The sequence below is a fragment of the Psittacula echo genome (assembly GCF_963264785.1).
Source record: "Psittacula echo genome assembly, chromosome: 12".
Taxonomy (NCBI): Eukaryota; Metazoa; Chordata; class Aves; order Psittaciformes; family Psittacidae; genus Psittacula; species Psittacula echo.
Window position 1 is genome coordinate 16,053,948 of NC_137747.1, and position 19,414 is coordinate 16,073,361.

General features: G+C 46.6%; 1 protein-coding gene across 2 annotated transcripts in view; it reads right to left on the bottom strand.

Moving 5' to 3' along the window:
• Positions 1-3,964: 3,964 nt before the first annotated feature.
• PPP1R16B (protein phosphatase 1 regulatory subunit 16B) overlaps positions 3,965-19,414 on the bottom strand; it is a gene marked incomplete at both ends in the record, with an annotated part of 34,774 nt that continues 19,324 nt past the window's right edge. Inside the window, 9 exons of one of the 2 annotated variants that reach the window (XM_080628002.1) lie at positions 3,965-4,486; positions 5,102-5,270; positions 6,008-6,137; positions 7,131-7,206; positions 7,547-7,672; positions 9,615-9,739; positions 10,046-10,149; positions 11,499-11,644; positions 13,638-13,708. In XM_080628002.1, coding sequence (XP_080484128.1) covers positions 3,965-4,486; positions 5,102-5,270; positions 6,008-6,137; positions 7,131-7,206; positions 7,547-7,672; positions 9,615-9,739; positions 10,046-10,149; positions 11,499-11,644; positions 13,638-13,708 — 1,469 coding nt within the window. The remainder of the gene's footprint in view (positions 4,487-5,101; positions 5,271-6,007; positions 6,138-7,130; positions 7,207-7,546; positions 7,673-9,614; positions 9,740-10,045; positions 10,150-11,498; positions 11,645-13,637; positions 13,709-19,414) is intronic. The other variant, XM_080628001.1, reaches the window with a different exon arrangement.

Sequence of the window (19,414 nt, forward strand, 5' to 3'; positions counted from 1 at the left end):
CTGTGCATTTCATTTCTGTATATTTGGGAAGAGAGGGAGGTTATCATGAAAGAAACTGTAAAAGCAAATAAAAACTTCAAAATCTGGTATGCTCTGAACTGTTCCCTTGCAAAACATTCTTCTGTACAGTCACCACAAAGCAACCCAAACCTCAATAACTTCCAGTTACCGAGTCACCTTTAGCAAGTATGATAAGGCACAGAAATATCCAGACGAAGGGAGAGCCCCTTCCAGCAGATGGACACCAGTTTGTCTGTGGCTCACTGCAGACCAGTGCTATTGCCATCTCAGTTAAGGTATTCCTATTTCATGGTATTGCTGATTTAGTTTCCACAGAGATTTGGGTAAACAGAGCTCTGACATTCAAGCAGAAGGACACAGAGCAAGCTGTAATGCCATTTGGGAGCTTGTAACTTCTTTCAACCCCATGAACTAAGACTCTGCTCAATAAACTACAGAACTCGCCACCTCCGCTGAGTATTGCATCACTTATTCATTATTGCTATTGCCCTGCAATGCTCTTCTCCTTCCCAACCAGGCGTTCCTCATCCATGTGGTTCTTCAACCACTGTCTTCAAGATGGTACAGAATCACACCATCATTCCCAAGACTAGGAGCGTTTGCTGATTCTGGAGCACCACAGAAAGGAGGCTAAGTAATCACATCACTTGGTACGTGAAATACAGAGCCAGATCTGACATCAAACAGACCCCAATCATGGTACTTCAGCCCTTATTTAACATTCTGGGATTGGTTTGAACTCAGTAAAGTAGAAAAACAATTTTGAGAGACATCTTTTATTTTCCATCTAAAACAAAGTCTTTTAACATGGAAATAAAGCTGCTCTCATTAACCAGTGAGCCTGCTAGAAACCGTGTGACTGCAGCATAAAACAAGTGTTTGCAAGAAAGGTTACTTATGTGCAGCTCTGCCTACAATAGACCCAGCAATACACCCACATTCTAATCTTTGTGTATGAACAACTATAGCCTTTGGCTTGCTGCTAACAGAAGTGGGACTCTAATCTGACCTTGAATCTAAGTACAACTTCAATGTTTATTGAGCCTAAAAACACAGAGTATAAGCATAACTCTCCCCCCTCTTCCTCCCAATCTTCCTCTAATAAGCCAAGTGGTCTTGGCAGTCCTAGGGTAGTGGCTGGACTTGATGTGTTAAAGGTCTTTTCCAACCCAGTTGATTCTACGATTCTATGTGCTAGATACACCAGTTACAACATGATTTCTAGTTTCTACAGCTTTTTAGCAATGCTAATGAGTGAAACAGCCACGTGCCTCGTGCAGTGTACCTCAGAGCTTTCCACTGGGTCAGCCTTTAAAACACTTAGATATTGAAAAACCACTGCTGTTCTAACACAGCTAAATCTCATAATAAAAAGCCCTGTTCCCAGAGGTAGGCTCCTACAATGCACATATGAGAGTATCTGTGTGTTTGTTATTCCCCCGAAAGCCTGTTTGTCTCTACAAAATAGTTCACCAAAAGCAGGTTAAATACCCACTTCACAGAATTGCTCATCCCATACCTACAACCAACAACTCTGCACGTGGCATGAACTGCCAGCTCCTTCCCTGAGTGTATCTGCCAGTGCCCCACAGGCAGCGGCTGTTATATCCCAAACATCACCAACACATAAGCATGAATCCATACTAGGTCGCTCTTCAACTGCCTTCCAAGTCCCACTCTAATGCAATTTCAACCCAAAGCCAGTGGTAAATAGTTGGCATGGCTGTGAAACATACCCTGGAAGAGTTATTGATTACTGACTCTCTCATCTGAGTAAGAATTGATGACATTTGATCAGATGCCACTGGACTTCAGTGAGCCCGTTAGCTCACAGTGACAGAGCCAAAAGAGCTGTATTGCAGCTAATTTTACAATTACAATACAACATCCAATTAGGGGGATGTTTTGTAATCTAGAACCTGTAATATCTTTCTCCTGATAGAAGATCAATTGTTGGTTTGCTCAAGATCACAGCTAGAAGAATTTAGGGTTCCAAAGAGTAAATTGTCAGCCTGGTAATAAACTCACAGGTCCAAAAGAGTTTCCTGAACCTCTGCAGCCTCCAGCAGCTGAGAATGAGAAGCCCAGAGCCCTGTATCATCACATATCCAGCCCCAGCAATGGGCTCTGTTTGCTGGGAAGCAGAGCGTAGCCCTTGACAGTCACTGGCAGGTTAAGTCTTCTTTGTATAGTCTAGAAAAAAGGCAAGGCTGTGAGGATTCCCCACGTGTGAAGTGTGGTATTGATGTCTAATAGCTGCCAGCTAGAAGGAAGATGGGTGGAAGCTGCATTTGCAGTTGCCTGGCTGAAGCACAACTATGTGAGCTGGATTTAATCCACTGACGGCTTACAGAGACCCAAACAGGCATCTGTTTTCAGAGCCTAAAATTTAAACTGCTCAAGAAAATATATATTCATGCAGGCAAACAGTTATGTGTGCAACAGCCCCTCTGTGCAGAAAAAGGGTTGCAGGTTTCAGTTACTTCTGTAGATACAACTCATTAACCGTGGCCAGTCCCTCAGCTGTGCCCCCCAGGGCACTCTCTGCTCATCTCCCCAGGTATGTAAAGACAACTCACGATGAGCCAGTGCCAGCACCCCTGGTCATACCATGCTGGTGTCTCTCAGGCAGCCTGTCACAGCTCACATGAACTAAACTAAACCACTGGTGTTGGCGGGCCAACTGCTCAACAGCAGAAGCTTTACCAAGTACTGCATGGTGCTAGGCAACTCCCTTATGCAGAGGCATTTAAGTCTTCTTTTGACAGCTATTAACCACTACTGATGACTTCAGAATGGGAGGTGGAAAACAGATCAAAAGAAACAAACCTCCTGCCCTGCTGCAGTGTTCAACTACCAAAGCAATGCTTTAACAGTTATTTATCAGCCAAAGACTGCAGGTTAACGCAAGTGCTGTAACCCTAGGGAGATCAGAAATGCTTTTATGGTGCTTCTGGATTAGTGTCGCAAGCCTTTCCTCCTCATCTCTCCTAAGCCCTGTGATTCCGGAAACTCAGAAGAAATCAGAACACGAAGCATACTGCCCCTAGTATCTGTGCTGAGCAGACAGTAAACAAATAGAATCAACAGGAATGTGAGACCAGCAAAAGTCTTTTCAGTTTTAAACAAATTAAGAGTCTAAATAGTACAAATAAGCTTAAATTGCTTATCCCAATATAGACCTTTGTCAGTATTTTATTGCAGTAAAATTCTATTGCCAGGGCCCTGTATTGCAACATCAGTTTAGCCTGTGGAGTGAAGCCTGTTCAGGAAGAGTTCTGCTTCAAACCTGATGGCAGTTTGCAGTGATGACCATACATGAGCACAGCAGGACACAGTTTTTGTTAGTGAGCTGTCACTGCAAGGAGATAGCACCTTGCAAACTTCCTAAAGCAAGTGCAGCATCGATGCTTGCTCATTGCTCAGGCTGTAAGTGCTGGATCCAGCTGGACGGAACACAGCTCTGTCCGTTCTTGCGAACCCACGCTGGGGTTGATCTCCCCTCCAGGATATATGCATCACCCAGGAGTGAACATTCAGGTCTGAACTGTCACCTTCCTCAGTGATTTACAGCAAGAGGCGCCGATGCAAAGATTTTCATTCAGATCCTTTCTTTGTTCCAAGGCATCTCATGACTTCCCAAGGACAGGGAGGCAGAGCACCATACCTTCTTCCTCAGGGAGGAAGAGTAGGGCAACTCTTTTTACATCATATCAATGCGCATCCCTTCCTCTCCTAAGAGCCTTGCACCACCTGCATTACTCATTCTACTGGCAATGAAAGTAATTGGCAGGGTAAAGTACAATTCAAGATGAACGCGGCCACCACAGTCAGGATGTCCATAACCAAATTCTCCCTTTGGAATGCAAACAACCTGGCCTCTGTGAGAGATCCAACCAGCCTACTCATGCCTTCTTTCCTCTGGGGTGAGAAACAGATGAGACTAGGAAATCCTGCAGCACCCATGCACCTTCTCTTCCATTTCCTCCATGGGAGCTTTGAATTTCAAGAGGGGTGGATCACCACTGGACACTGTGTAATACACTGAGGTCCCATTGGAGCTGTAGGGAGAAGTCCTGGATTCGATTAGGTGCGACTTGGCCTCACCCACGGTCTCGGCAACACCTCCCATGCCACTGCCAAAGTGGGTGCTGAGGAAAGGGTGGTTGAGGAGCTTGGCTGCAGCTCGCTGCCGCTTCAGTTCAGAGAGCGTCTGATGGTTGTGCTCCTTGTAGACACCCCAGAACTGCTCCGTGTCAGGGAGCCCGGGGTTGCCGTAGGGCAGCATGTGGCCTGGATTGCTCTCAGGGTCAGCATGCATGCTCCAAATGTCCCCATTGGAAAAGGTGTACTGGTAAGTGCTGGCAGATGCCATGAGTCCATTCTGGAGGGGGATTTCAGAGTCACACTGGGTGCTTTTGTTTGCTAACTCCGGAAGGAGGGAAGAGTTGTCCAGCAGTGAATTCTGTAACAAGAAGACAGGAAAGAAGAGCATCTTCTCCCATCCACCATAGCACACTTCACCCCTGTGACAACTTCCTAAGCCTGCTCACACTCAGCCTTTCCACCAGACAGGTACTGCAGCACAGACGTTGAATTCACCCACTTAACAGGACCCTGTAACGCTGTGAGCCCCAACCAGGAGCTGCTTCCCCACCAGGAACATGGAACATTAACTCAGAAGGACTCACTTTGAAAAAAACCCAAATAGAGTTAAATAAGCATATTAATTAACATGACAATAACCAAATTAAATGAATAACTGCAGAACAAGGTCACAATTCTTTTGTGATTACCAGTTTGTTACCTATAAAGAGAAATGCACACAGCATTTTTCCTGAACTTCCGGGTTCCCTAGGGCCTTATCTCAAAACCAGGCAGCTGTAAATCCAACACCATCTTTCCACTTCTAATGGGCTATGCCAGTTCATCCCGAATGAGGATTTGGCCTTTTGCTTACATCTGATGGATGAGATTTACAGATTTTTCAGCCACCTCCAATCCTGGGGCACCCACTGCTACTGAACCTGCGCTCCCTGCCCTCCTTGGTGACTCCCAGAACAGAGAAGAGATTCCTTACAGGGTCTGTATTCTCCTGGTCAGACCGAGTCTCCCCAATTTCTCCAATGAGACCCGAGTTTCTTCCTTCTTCTGCTGCGCCCAGTTGCTGCCAGACAATGGCCTCTTTCTCACATTCCTTCCTGTAAAGGTTTGTTCGGTCCGAAAGGCTGGCCCTCCTCACCACCTTCCTGTGGGACAGGGGAGAGGGGCATCGAAGGCGTGAGCAGGACACGACAGTTCCTCTTACCCCATAGACCTTCTCACCTCCTCCTCATGCTTTACAGCCTCTCCCACTGCAATGGAATGTGAAGTTAGCTTCGTGGCACCCACGCAAAGCAAAGGCACTGGTGTGGATATTAAAGGTGGGAGGAATTTTAAGGAGTTTTAAAGTAGTAATAGCAAATCTGTGTTAGATCTGAGACAGCTCATCCAATGGATCTACTCTGCAACCAGTGGAGGAAATGTAGAGAGAAACAGGCCACGGGCTCTTTAGGGAGCTTGTGGTCTGCAGGACTGCTTTGGTGTCTAGTAAACATCTTCTAAAAACCTGTATCTGAGCACAGTATCTTGGCCGTGAGACATATTACTGGGAAGCTCAAGTTAATCCATGTGAAGCACTGATTCTCCTACACCAGTATCAGTGGTTTAACAGGGTAAATTCTCACCACTTCCTCCTCTGCTTGGAGCAGTTCTTAAACCACGACAGTGCAAAGCCATTTTCCCTCAAGAAATAACACCTCTTTCTAGTGAAAGAACCACCCTTCAAAGGAGCTCTGCTTTCAGCAACCAAAGTCACCTTCTGCCCTTCAGAGTTCATTCAGGAAGGACAGATAAGTTTTTCTCACACCGACCCCAGGGTGTTCTGCAGCCACATCTGGGTGGCCAAGCTGCTGCCCTGGGTACCTGTGAGGAACAACACACTTACCCCCGGCTGCCAGTGCTGGATGTCCTTCGACTCAGGGAGGATTTATGCCTCATCTGAGACTTCATGATCACATCGTGTTTGTGTTTCAGCTCCAGAAGTAATACTTTGAATTCCTCCTCTTCACACAGATCTATGGCACACACAAACCAAGCTGTTAATCAGACAGTTCAAATGTGGTACCATTAACACCGTCTGCCTTCCTAGTATATACAACTACAAATGCTAGAAGGAAGAGAAGGGAAATTTAAGCAGAATATGCTTAAGGGCATTAATTTCTAAACAAATTAAGCAAGGCAGAATGGCTTGGACACCTCAACAGGAGCAGAAAACAAGAGCTGCTGATTGTGAGAGGGGCTCAGCTTTGCAATGATCCAGCTATTCAGCTGGGTTTTGTCCCATTCCTATAGGATGTTGTGCCTTTACCCACAAAACACAGAGTTCACCACTGTACCACTGCTTCAGGATGGGAGTACAAGAGATTTCTGTAATTACCAGAGTGCAGCTCCCCTGAATACAGCACTTTTTACTTAAGCCTCCAAAACAACAAAAACCCCCTAAACCAGAGCAGGACAGAAGACAAGAACTTCCAACCTTCCAAATGAGATGCACAGATTTTTCAATAAAGGCTCAAAAAGCAAAACTGGCACAAGGTTATAATACACATGGCCAGATGCTAGCATTTGTACTTCCAATCTGTTCCGACACCTGTGTGTGCTTTCCCCTTCCTAACCCCTCAGAGCTTACCACGCTTCACTGCACCAAGGCAAAGTTAGACACCCAAGTATTAAGGCTGCACTCAACAGCTGCTCAGATCAAAGACTGCAATGGAAGAGCAGGTACCTGTACCCAGCACAGGTACAGATGGATAATATGACTGGAAACACACAGGGGAAAGACTTGGTGCTTGAGAAACGCATTCTCTTTTGGGTTTATGAGCAGAAAGAAGCATTTTCAGAAGGAACAGAGTAGGTGCTTTAAAACTTCGGTCCCACTTAAATAACAGCAACTTTGATTCTAAAGACACCTGAAAAATGATATTAATGCTTCTGAAAGCACCATGTGAAGACTCCACTCAGAGGAAAAGGGTTTTTTTGTCTTGTTTTTTTAAGCTTAATAAACTCACCTATTGGCATCTCATCCAAAGATGTCCTGGCACTCAAACTGGCCCCGTGGGACACAAGCAACTCAGCCATCTGCATCTAAAGGAAGGGAAAGAAAGCCAAGCTGATAGAGGTATTTTGGGCAATCGCTTTCTTCCTCAAAGCTGAAAAGTTGGAATAAGATAAAAACCAATGGCCTGCATGCTCAGCTCGCCTCACATTATTCTGGTACATTGCTCCTATCACTCAACTGCATGGACATACTTCCCCTGAACTTTCTCAGCAGCATGTTCTTTTTGGCACCCCAAGGACCTCATCTGATGCTGTCCAGAGAGTGCAGCCTTAGCACAGGTTTATTCTGCGTGCAGAGTACTTTATAGCTTGCCCAGGCAAAAAGAAACATCGCCCTCACACATGACACTTGCCACAAAATCATTACCTGTCCCCAGAAAGCAGCAGCATGAAGAGGTTCCCAGCCGTCCCAGTCCTTAATATCCAGGCTTGCCCCCTGGTCAAGGAGGACTTCAGCTGCATGGAGATAACCATTGGCTGCAGCTATATGCAGCTAGGAGATAAGGAACAGAGCATGAACCACCTGCAAGGACCACGAATGGTTTTATACACTAAGTTTCAGTGGAATATCTTGGATAAAGTCTGAGTCTAGATCCAGACAGGCAGCACATTCCACATTTGGCAGACACCATCAGGTCAAAAGCAGGTTGTTCCTGTTACTGAAACTCAGCATTACCTGCATTAAACATGGGCTTTTAAGTGCTGCCCAGTTTGTAAGGAAACAGCACCATTAAAATGCAAGTCTGCAATGGGGAACATCATCCACTGTAAACTGCATTTCTCATGGCAGAAGAATGTCTCCTCTTCCCCATTTAAGTGCCATAGATGTCATTTTTTATTTTATCACATTTTCAGCCTGCTTTGGTCCCAATTCTCTCTGTGCAACTGCGCTTCCACTCGCACTATAATTATTTTCACCATTTCAAAACCAAAACCATTTTAATCCTTGGCTACTTTTACTTAATGGAACATGATTTTTCAGATATCGGCTTCAACTACAACCACCTTGGAGACATCAATAATAGACTCCTTTAGTCCCCCACAACACTTCATGTCTCTGATGGTTTTCATAACTGTAGTCTGCTGTTGCATCTCTGAGCAAAATACTAACCTAGGTGCTACTCTGAACTCCAGTCAGCGCCCATTCTGCTTCAGCCGTGCTGAAGAGGAGAATGAAAGCTTCTTCTCAAAAATTCCCATGTGGATTCCACCACCCAACGCTGAACCCTCAAGTGGAAATAAACTGTGATGCTTTCTGCAATTCAACTGATTTCTACATAAATTTTATAGCACTGAGTCATACCCTCTAGAGGTGAATTAACAAGGAATCACTTGGGGGCAATATTAAAAGGGAAGCCAAGAGGTCTGCTTAAATTTATGTATATAATCCTTGTTAAAGGGGAAAGCGTGTTAAAAAATAAGCTGGAATAAAAGCTTCAGTCATCCAAGTTTATCTTGGAGCAAGCCTGTCCTCCCCTTACACTTTTGGTATATGCTACAGGTGACAATTTAGATTAAGAAACCTGAAAGCACTGCCATGGTCTGACCATCAAGCAGATGTTCACAGGTGGTCTGTATATCGGTTATGTCTGCACTCAAGCATCAAATGACCAAGGTTGCATGAAAGTCCCAACACATATGATAGCATTACTGAACTTTCCCTGGGTTGGGACTTCCGTAAGCAAGGATTTAAGAGACACTTTTTCAGCTGAAAAAGGAGGGAATAGGACTAGGATTGTTCGGTATTCTTGATCCCTGGATGACAGCATCCAGTCAAATCAGATGCCAGCTTGCTTTCTGCTGTACGTTTGTCCTGGTTGCTCTCCTTGCCCGGGGGCAGGTGCCATCCTATATGAATAAACATCGTAGTTCATCAACTGTGCATGAGGCAGATGCTGTGCAAAGCAGAAAGAAGAGGCAGAATGTGTCAGATCGCCCAACACCAGATCCTGCTCTCACAAAAACCAGAGGACTCACGTCTGCTCCACAGGAGTCCGATCAGACTACACAACTGGTGAGAAGCAAGAGGTCACCGGAATGTCTTTCAGCCCCATCTCCCCATGTGTTAAGCACGAGTGCTGCAGTTTGCAACTCCTCACTGTGGGATTTCTTGCACCTTTCTTTGGAAGCTGCTGCTATTGGCCACTGTCAGACAGGACCCTTGCTGCAGGACCTGAGCTGCTGCCCAACTGACAGAGCTCACACAGACGAGGGATTTGATTCAAGAAGTGCAGGGTTAGACAGTAAGTTATGCCAGCTGTACTCATGGACAGCTATGTGACAATAAGCTAAAGCATGGAACAAGATCCAAATAGCTTCCTCACTCCTCTCAGTGACCTGCACATGTTGATTTTGTGTCACTCCTGCCACAGGGCAGGTTTCATAACCTCCAGGCTGAAGGAAGGCAAAACTGAAGCCGCCAGAGTTTCACTCACCAGCGTGGCACCTTGGGCATCAGTCCTGTTCAGGTCCTGTCCTGTTGCAAGTATGTCATGAATGTCACAGATCATGACCTGCTCCGGAGCAGCCCGCATCTCATTGATTCTTTCCTGTGTAATCCCTGTTAAAATTCCAGTTAGAGAGAGGAGAGTTGGAAAGGTCTGTCCCTCTACTGCTTAAGTAGAATTAGACTTATGATTCCTGGTTGATGTGACCTCACATCCTTTTCAGAGGCTTTGTAGTCCACTGTCCTTCACCCTCATCGTTATTTAGGAATCAGAGAAACGAGACAGAGCAGGCTTAAGAAATTATGCCAGGCAGCAGCACCCTGCTTTTCTCCAGAGGCAAATCATGAGCTGAGAAACAAGGTAATTTTTAGTACTACACTGACCCATTTTTGTATTTTACATGAACTCACTCTCCTTACCTTGGTAGGCCATGCAAGTCTCAATGACATCCAGAGTTGGCTCATCTTCACAGAGGTCATATGGCATATTGCCATCAGCATTCACTGCCAGCAAGTCTGCTCCACTGCAAGGACAAAACTGAGTTACACAAGAAAGGACCTCAGACATCCTAGAGCAGACAATGCCAAACACTGGGATAAATGCTTAGGAAAAACTAACTGGGGTTTAATAGTTGCCCAAATGCCACCAAGGACAACCTTGGTTGTAGCAAAACTAATTAAATCCCCCCCATTCCTCAAAAGGCCCAGGGAAGACTGTTTCTGAGCTTGGGATCATGACATTAGGCTACCAGAGTCTGAATTTGATGGCAGCTACTCAATACAGGGCAGCCTACAATGACTAAGTCCATAAGCTTTAGTTCCTCACCTGTCAGCCATCCGTGTGACCTTCCCTTATCTTCATTCAAGACTCAGGAATGCACTATGTTGTTCCAAGTTTATTTCCTCTGGTTTTATGCCCCTCATTCAAAAATTGCCTAACCCAAGTAGGAACATCCTCCAAGGGATGACTGTTGGCATCCTCTGCTCCACCTCCATCATTATACAGCCAAAGAAGGGGCAAATTGTCAATGTCAGTGTCCCTAATGACAGCATCACAGGGAGAAGTCTCCCTCCCCAAGGGAGTAGCAGCAGGCACTGCTGTGCAAGGCAGCAGGTTAACACTCTGCTGTCTACACCACTACTCCAGGAAATGGAGGAGAGGGCTCCATACAGAGCCAGGACTATCTGCTCCAGGCAGGATGCACAGCAGGTGCCCATTAAATGCTGTGCATGGTACAGCTCAAAGCACATCTGGTTTCTTCCTCTTTACTGACAAGCCTAGGAGAGGCTTGAGGCTTTAGTGCCTTGGTCAAGCCAAGTGGAAGGTCCAGTGCAAAAACCTCATGTCACACCCTGCGAAACAAAAGCAATACAAGAAGCTAACAGGTTACTAATTAAGAGCCAGTAAGACAGGTCACAAAGTTCACTCAAGATTTTGAGCTACACAAACATGCTGCTCTCCTACATCAATGTCTCTGAATACAGCTGGAAGACCTGAAGTTGTGTTTAAGAGCTCGAGGGTGCATTCTGCTGCCTGCTCCTATTTCTACCTATCCAGCATGGTTCAACAAGCACAAACACAGACACAGCAGAATACAGGCAAACTGTGGCAAATTTTGGCCCAGTTTCCAGAAGCTTCATGAAACAGAGTCAAGTCACCTAGGGTTTTACCGTGTGTCCTCAACCTTTCTGCTCTTCCTCCTCCACCCTCTTTTCCCCCAAGCAGGAAGGAATCCAATGAACAGCTTGAAAGCAGGGAATAATCACCACTGCTGCAATCTGGCAAGGCACTAAGCAGTCTCGGTTTCCATCCACAGAAGCTGTGGGTAGAATCAGATCTGTAGAAAGGGACAGACACAGAAAAGCCACCTACTGCTGGATGAGGATCTTCACCAAGTTGATATGACCACATGTAGCTGCTGCATGCAATGGAGTCCACAGCTCGTTGTCCTTTGCATTGACATTGGCCCCATGGCTTAGGAGAAGCTTGACTATCTCTTCATAGTTGTCTATGCAGCACTGGTGAGGAAGAGGTACAGACAGATCAGGTTTTTTAAACCTTGGGAAGATAAGGGCTCACATCTGCTCACTTACACCAGGGTACCCAGACACGGCAACCTGCAGTGTTTGGCAACAAGCATCTCCAAATTGAGCACAAGTGGTGAGAAAGGTGCCATGCAGAACACCTACGCTGAGCACACTGAAGGTCACTGGTGTTTTACCGAGCCTTCTGGTTTGGGGACAGAACCAATAAGGAATAATAGCAAATGTGCACACAGCTTCTGTTTCGGCTGGGTCTTCCATATTCAAGAGCAAACACAGCAGAAATTCACCGTAACCAGTATAACCACATACCAAGGGATGAGCTGACAAGCTGACATTCCCTTTTCTTAAGGAAAATTCCACACACTGGCATGTGATGAGCAAAAATCTTTTCAGCAGCTCGCACTACCTGCCATGGTTATCTGAAGGGATGTAAGTTGGATTCTCAGATTATGAGGTACTTCACAGGGCAACTTTCATTTCCTGAAAAAAATCAGCATCCTTGATACATCTACACCACAGTCCCAGGGGCAGCCTGCAAAGAGGAGCTCAACCACTCTCCTTCAGGGAAGATGGAATTTGCTTTCTGATCCATCTTGTGCTCACTTCTTGACATGAACGTGAGTATGATAAAGACACTAAAATAAGATTAATTCTTCTGCAAGAAGCCTGTTTGTGGCCTACGCATTACTGCAGACCCCCACAGCAGACTCACAGCTCAGCACTGCAGGATGGGCTTGTCACGGGGCTGAATAACAACCCACAACAAACATTTTTCTAGCTGACTGCCAAGGACCCTTTATGCATTTCTATTTCTTATTTGGATATGGAAGTGAGGTTAAAATCATGCCTATCATACAGCCAAGTTACCACACGAGTATAACTGCATCCTTCATTGGAAGCAACTGCTTATGGGCAATAGCGTTCAAATAGGAGCTTCCCTCTCTTCAGCGATTCAGTTAATTCTTGTGGATGCAAAATTCCCACCTCAGCTCCCAAATGATCCTTTACAATAACTGAACCTTCAGTGGGCAAGGTGTGATTCTCCATGGATTCAGTACCTAGCTGGGAAAGTGATGAGGCTGTCAGCATTTCTCCATGTGCAGAACAACAGCTCTTTGGAGAGGTGGTGCTGGTGGTGGGGGACTTTTATTCTCCCAGAAACCAGTTTGCATTTTTAAGCAAACATCCATCCAGCTCTGAAGAGAGCAAGTGCCTTGCAGAAGGATTCAAACCCCCGAGTTAATAGGAGCATTTACAGCAGAGACAAATGGCAAGAAACCCATGAGTCCCTGTCCTGCACTCAGAGCAAGTGTGGCAGCCGCGCTTCTGTTTCCAGTGGCAGTGGAGGTGGCCATCCTGGGCACAGCAAGTCCCATGGGCCTTCTGCAGGTACTGAGAACAAGGACACATGAGGAGGGGTGGGGATGGGGGCCTTAAGAAGACTAGAACAACCCTTATGGGGTCAGTGGAAGCCATCTGAGGAAGGACAGACACACACCACTACAGCAAGTCTGTATTTCACTGCTGATCACACAGACTTTAGGGAGTCCCTGAGCCTACAGAGATCATCAGCCAGCTCTCCAAGCACCCTGGGCATCATTTATTTAAACCAGCTTCAAAACTCATCAGTTGCCAAAGTCTCTAAATGTGAGTCAAGCTGCTTTAAGAGTTTATAACCCAGCCCTGCAAAAATTAAAGGGTGGGAGAAATGTTGAAATCCAGCCCCGCTTCCTGAGCATTTATTATGACTGAGCAAAGTCTGGGATACAGCAACAGAAGGGTCTAATCTCAGTTTGCTTGCCAAGAAATGGCATCACCAGCACAACACAGTGAAGTTTCACTGCTATAACTGAGCAAAACAACGGAACTCAAGAGCTCTCTGCTTTTATCCTTCTGGGTTTGCTCAGAGGGCAGTGGGAAGGCGCACAGTGCGAGCGGTAGGGACCCGCGTTCTCCTCCTCCTCACCTGATGCAGCGCAGTTAATCCGTCTTCATTGCACAGATCTGGGCTGATGTTGCTCTTCAGCAAGTAACACACTGCAAGGGACAGAAACAGGAGGAAAGGAGAGTCAGATCACTAATCCTAACACATCTCTCACTCCCAGCTAACCATGGCCAGTTCAAGGCAAAGGCAACCAACACCATCAGGGTATTCCAGTGTGGGCAGAGCTGGAGGAGACCTTGCAGCCACCACAGTGCCAGCCAGAAAAACTTCTTGGTTTTATCCATGTCCTGAGTTCAGCAGTAGCAGTTATTTTTCTCCTGTTTAGTAGCTGGTGCAGTGCTGTGTTTTTGACTTTCAGCCTGGGAACAGTGCTGATAACACCGATGTTTTTAGTTGTTGCTCAGTAATGTTCACTCTGACCAAGGACTTTCTGAGTCTCATGCTCTGCCAGGGAGGAGGGGAAGCCGGGAGGAAGCAGAGACAGGACACCTGACCCAAACTAGCCAAAGGGGTATTCCATACCACAGCACATCATGCCCAGTACATAAACTGCGGGCAGTTACCCGGAAGGGTTAGATCACTGCTGGGGTCAGGCTGGGTATCAGCAGGTGGCGAGCAGTTGTATTCTCTTCCCTTGTTATTTCCTTTATCATTATTACTATTGGTGGTAGCAGCAGTGGTTTTGTGTTATACCTTAGTTACTGGACTGCTCTTATCTCAGCCCATGGGAGTTACATGCTTTCCATTCTCCTCCCCATCTCTCCAGGAGAGGAGGGAGGAAGGGGTGGGGAGTGAGTGAGCGGCTGCGTGGTTCTGGGTTGCCGGCTGGGCTTAAACCACAACAATCCAGAAGAGAGCATCAACACACAAGCTTCCCCAAGCTCCCCTCCGCACAGACTGCTGTCACAGCCAGCACTGTCACAGGGTTGTGCTGGAACAGTCTACATTTTGATCTTGTGCTTGCAACACCTGAGCACAGCCCCTGCACACTGCAGCCCAGCAGAGCTCAAGGGTAACCGGTGATTTGGGCATCTGAATGAAAACCATGAGAGAAATCTCACAGAGGGAAGGCTGAGGTCTTCCCTCAAGAATTTATCAGTTTGGGAAGTTCAGGGACCTGCCACACCTCAGATTCACAGGGGTTGCTTTGGACAGTGCACATAAACTGGTGAGTATTTGAAGAAAGCTTCACAGAGGCTTTATTTTGAAATTGCTGCTTTGAGGGGAAAAGATAAGATTTGTTCCATCAAAATGTAAATTTCTGAAACACGCGAGAAGTCACCCGAGGTGAAAAATAAGGTTTACTCTGAGGCACAGATCTTGCACCAACAAGCCTGGCATAGGGCATAAATAACACCAGGAACTGTTCAAATTCAACACTGCTGGCAGACCTGGATGATCTATACCCATCTTCCGTTGTTTACTTCCTCATTCCCTGCTTTTCCTCCAGAGATTTCCCTACCTAATGCTTTTTCCACCTCAAATGCCACTGACAGCACAGTGGCATTGATTATGAATCAGCCAGAGATAATGGCACAAGCCAGAAGTTCACAATCATCTCCCTGGGCCACGGTAGCAACAGATACCCAAGTCCCATCTCATCTGATGGCAAGGATGCAGCCATTAAGTGAAACCAGAGCTGCAAAGTAAGGAACACCGGCAAAGCTGGAAAGGCAATAACCATCTTCAGAGCTGGCAATCAAAAGAGCTGCAGGGCTGGTGACTCCCCAAGCAGTGACTCCTGCAGCCTCCGCTTCTGCTGCTACACACACGCTGTTAGAGGGAGCTCTTTCCCCAGCACATCCATAGGGAAACCCATTGGCAGGGCTGTCCCTGGGCACTGAGCACCTCTAGCGTCCAAAGGTGACCATGGAAAACATCTCCACAACGACATCAATGTTAATTTAATGTTAAAAGAGCTGGAAAACACACTCAAAAGGAAAGCAAACCGAAAACAAAGTGGAATTGTGTTTGGAAGCCACCGGTCTGACGTTATCAAAACAGCAGCAAAGCCCAGGGGGGAACAAACCAACCGCCACACATCCCAAACCAACCACACTGCATCACAGGCTGTTCCATCCCGCTCAGAACGACTGCTGGAATCCACGTTTGCTGGAAATCATACCAAAGCTTTGACACGTGCTCGATGAGACTGACACAAAACAGCAGGAAACAACAAAGAACAGAACTCACCCCCCACAGGAGCCCAACCTGCCTGAAGTGCTCCAGCTCAGAGGCTGGGGCTGGAAGCCCACACCTCCACCCAGCTGGCACCCCGGCACCGCATGCCCTACAGGAACAGCAGCGCTGATTCCATTTAATGACTGTGCTTCTACTGTTTCTGGCCAGCCCCAAGCTCCTGCTCTCCTCATCCAAGCTGTCTGATAGAAGAGTCACTCACCAGTGGGTCAGTTGTCTCTTACTTACTTTGGATCCTCTGCCATCAGGTTTTAATTGAATCTCAGTCATTTAAAAGCCATTGTGTACTAATGACGTACAGCTCCATAATCACCCTTTGCCTGATTATGCAGCTTTGGACAAGTAGATGCTGGCAGATTAACCTTACAAGTGCTGACCCTCCATGGGAAGAAGCAGCACAAATCTCAGCTTGTTCTGGAGTATGGGGGTTTGAAGGCTTTTCAATCGTGGCTTGACAGAGCTTGTAAGAGTTCTTGAAGGGTTAAGATTCAAAGAAGGATTTTTGAAGCCTAAAAAAATTGGGGCTGTTCAGCCTGGAGAAGAGAAGGCTGCATGGAGACCTCAGAGCAGTGTCTGAAAGGGGCTACAAGGATGCTGGAGAGGGACTTTTCATCAGGGACTGCAGTGACAGGACAAGGGCTGATGGGTTCAAACTGAAACAGGGGAGGTTTAGGTTAGATATAAGGAAGAAGCTCTTCCGTGTGAGGGTGCTGAGGCGCTGGCACAGGGTGCCCAGAGAAGCTGTGGCTGCCCCATCCCTGGCAGTGTTCAAGGCCAGGTTGGACACAGGGGCTTGGAGCAAGCTGCTCCAGTGGAAGGTGTCCCTGCCCGTGGCAGGGGTTGGAACTGGAGGAGCTTTAAGGTTCCTCCCAACCCAAACCATTCCATGATTCTATGAAATGCACATTTGTGGGTTTCCCAGTGCCTTAGGAACAGGAAAGGAAGGTCACAACTGTGACACTCTGCAGTGCTGGGAGCTAGACCCACCAACCGGCTCCACTGCCTACAGCATGAAACAACAAAAGAGACAGGGACCTGAGCAAGCAAAGTGCTTCTCCTCAAGCCTGCCGGAGCCATGTGCCTCACTGCACAGCCCAACACCTCCTCCAGGCGTAAATGATGCCAGGCAGGTAGGAAGCGAACGCTTCAGCTCACGAGGCCACAACCAACTTGTCGCTTTCTGTCAGGTCAAGCCTCAGCACAGCACTTGTGAAAGGAAGTTCCACACAGGCCATACACGCAAGGCAGAGCACGGAAACAGGTCTTCTGCAAGCTCAGGTCATTCCAAGCCCAACAGAAAGGGCTTTTATGGGTCACATTAGCAGCTTCAGCAGACAGCAGCCTCCCTTTTAACACTTTACCATTGACTTCTTAAAGAGAGCTCAGTGCTTAAAACACCAAGCTCAAAATCTGTCCTCTGCATGTAGGCAAGGGGCAGGTGGGCAGAAGGGGCTGGATGCATGGATATACTTTATTACATGTCAAGCACAACTGGTGGGAAGCAGTTTCAAACGCATAGCAAATGAAGGAATGAAAATGATTACAATAAGAGCTCAGTGAACAAATTGTTGTGAATAATTCATTGCAAATTATATTAACTGAACAATCACTCACATGTATTTTCCATTATTCTGCTTGCTCTGCCTATAATTGAACCTCTCACATGCCACGATGGTGCACATTAGTCTTCAATTTATAGTTTATAATTCACATCTGTGCTGTGTTAAATGGAAAAAGCCCACAGCGGCTGTGAAAATACAGCTCAGGTTTTCAGTCATCCTCCATCACATGCCCTGGGGCAACCTCAGACAGATTCTCCTCCCTGGACACAAGCAGTGCCCATCTCAGGAGCTCCCTCTCCTCCCAGGCATGTCCAAGCCTCACTAGTCCTCCACAAAACCTATAAATCAGAGGTAACAAAAAGCCCCAACACTGCTCAGGCCCAAGGAAAATCGAGCACAGGATAACCAGCTCTCACCTGGTAAGAGGCGACAGCACCATCGCTTTTCATTGATGTTACTGCCTACTTAAGTTTGCACTGGAAACAGCTTTCCCAGAAAAGTTCCTGAACCAGGCGAAGACTTTTCCATGGAGAAGAAGCCACCTTTGCTAGTGCAGTTCCTCCTAAGTTGATAAGCTACACGGTAAAATTCTGGATACTGTTACACTCCCATCTATACCCAGCATTTGCATACCTCAAATATTAGTATCTCATAAGAGAAAAAGCCAACTGAAACGGATACAGATACCACAGAGGGAAAAATACCAGCAAACAAACAAACACCTTTCTGACAGGAGGCCCTGATTCATCCCAGAACTGCACAGTGGCCAGCTGTCCATGCTGGCAAGGCTGCCTTGGGTGCTCAGAGTTTACACACACAGAGCCCTTCGTTTTTACAAATTCAGGTTGGTTTTGACCCTTTCACTTGCTGATTGCTTCCTGAAAATATTTAAACTCTTCTCGTTCACTTCCCCATTCTCAGACCACCTGTAAAAGCTACAGTTACACTGAGGCTCTGCGGCACTAGAATAATTCCTGTATGTTTATACCTGTTATACACTCAATAATATGAAGTGTCACTTGGATTATGAAGGGTGCTTTTATACACTGCTGGAAGTCACTTCCACTCAAATTTAGCTTTAGTCAAAATCCCAGCGTGGTGGTTGCTACTATTCCCAGCATTACAGCGGGACACTGGCGGTGTCTGTGCCCCATCAGTGTTGGCAGAGGTGTAAGAGGCTGATCCTAGCCAGCCGGGCACGGTCCTGCAGATGGACACAGCTACTTCAAAGCTGTATTTTTACTGCTGTGGTTTTGCAGGGGTATTTATGACACAGGAGAAACATTGCCAGGAAAACAACACTGAAGCTATGAGCACCCTGCCAGCAAAGCATCCAGCTTCCTAACTCCGCATACTAGGATACTCATATTTAAAAGCATATCTAAACCCTGAGCAATAACAGGATGAACTTACTCAGCCTTAATCCCCCAGTCACTGCAACGTACAACTGAGAGCTCATCCTGGCCCACTGTTAAAATCTGCATCTTCCTAAAGCTTTTTGAAAGACAAAAGTCCCCTCTGCAAACAGAACCCCACACTCTGGGGTTCAAACATTTAGTACACCTCTAAAATAAATACAGCCCAGTTTACCTGCTGGGCCAGCAACTGGGACATCCCCTCAGCAGTGACCACCACGCTTGCTCTGGAAGGTTCAAAGCCTGTTAAGACACTCTGCACCTAGTTTATATGCCTACAAAATCTGGGAAGCTTGGAAAGAGACCAGCAGAGCCCCATCTGCTTCGTGCCGTGTTCATATGGGCAGGGACGTTTCATGCAGCTACACTCAGCCCAGGTGCTGCTTCTCACAAAGAAAAGCTATTTCTGGTTTTGATGTTTTTGCCTCCAGAGGCATTCCCCTCCTGAGCCCCAGGGAGTTGAGAAGCTCTTCCTGCAGAGCCTGGGGCCCAGTTCAGACACATTTTATTCCAGTAGGTAAGAGCTGTCAACAACTCCTATGTTTAGTTAACGCACAGAGTCCAATTCTTTCTCCCCTCTTTGTGTCTGTTTCAACCAATTTTTGCTTTATGTTTTGACCCC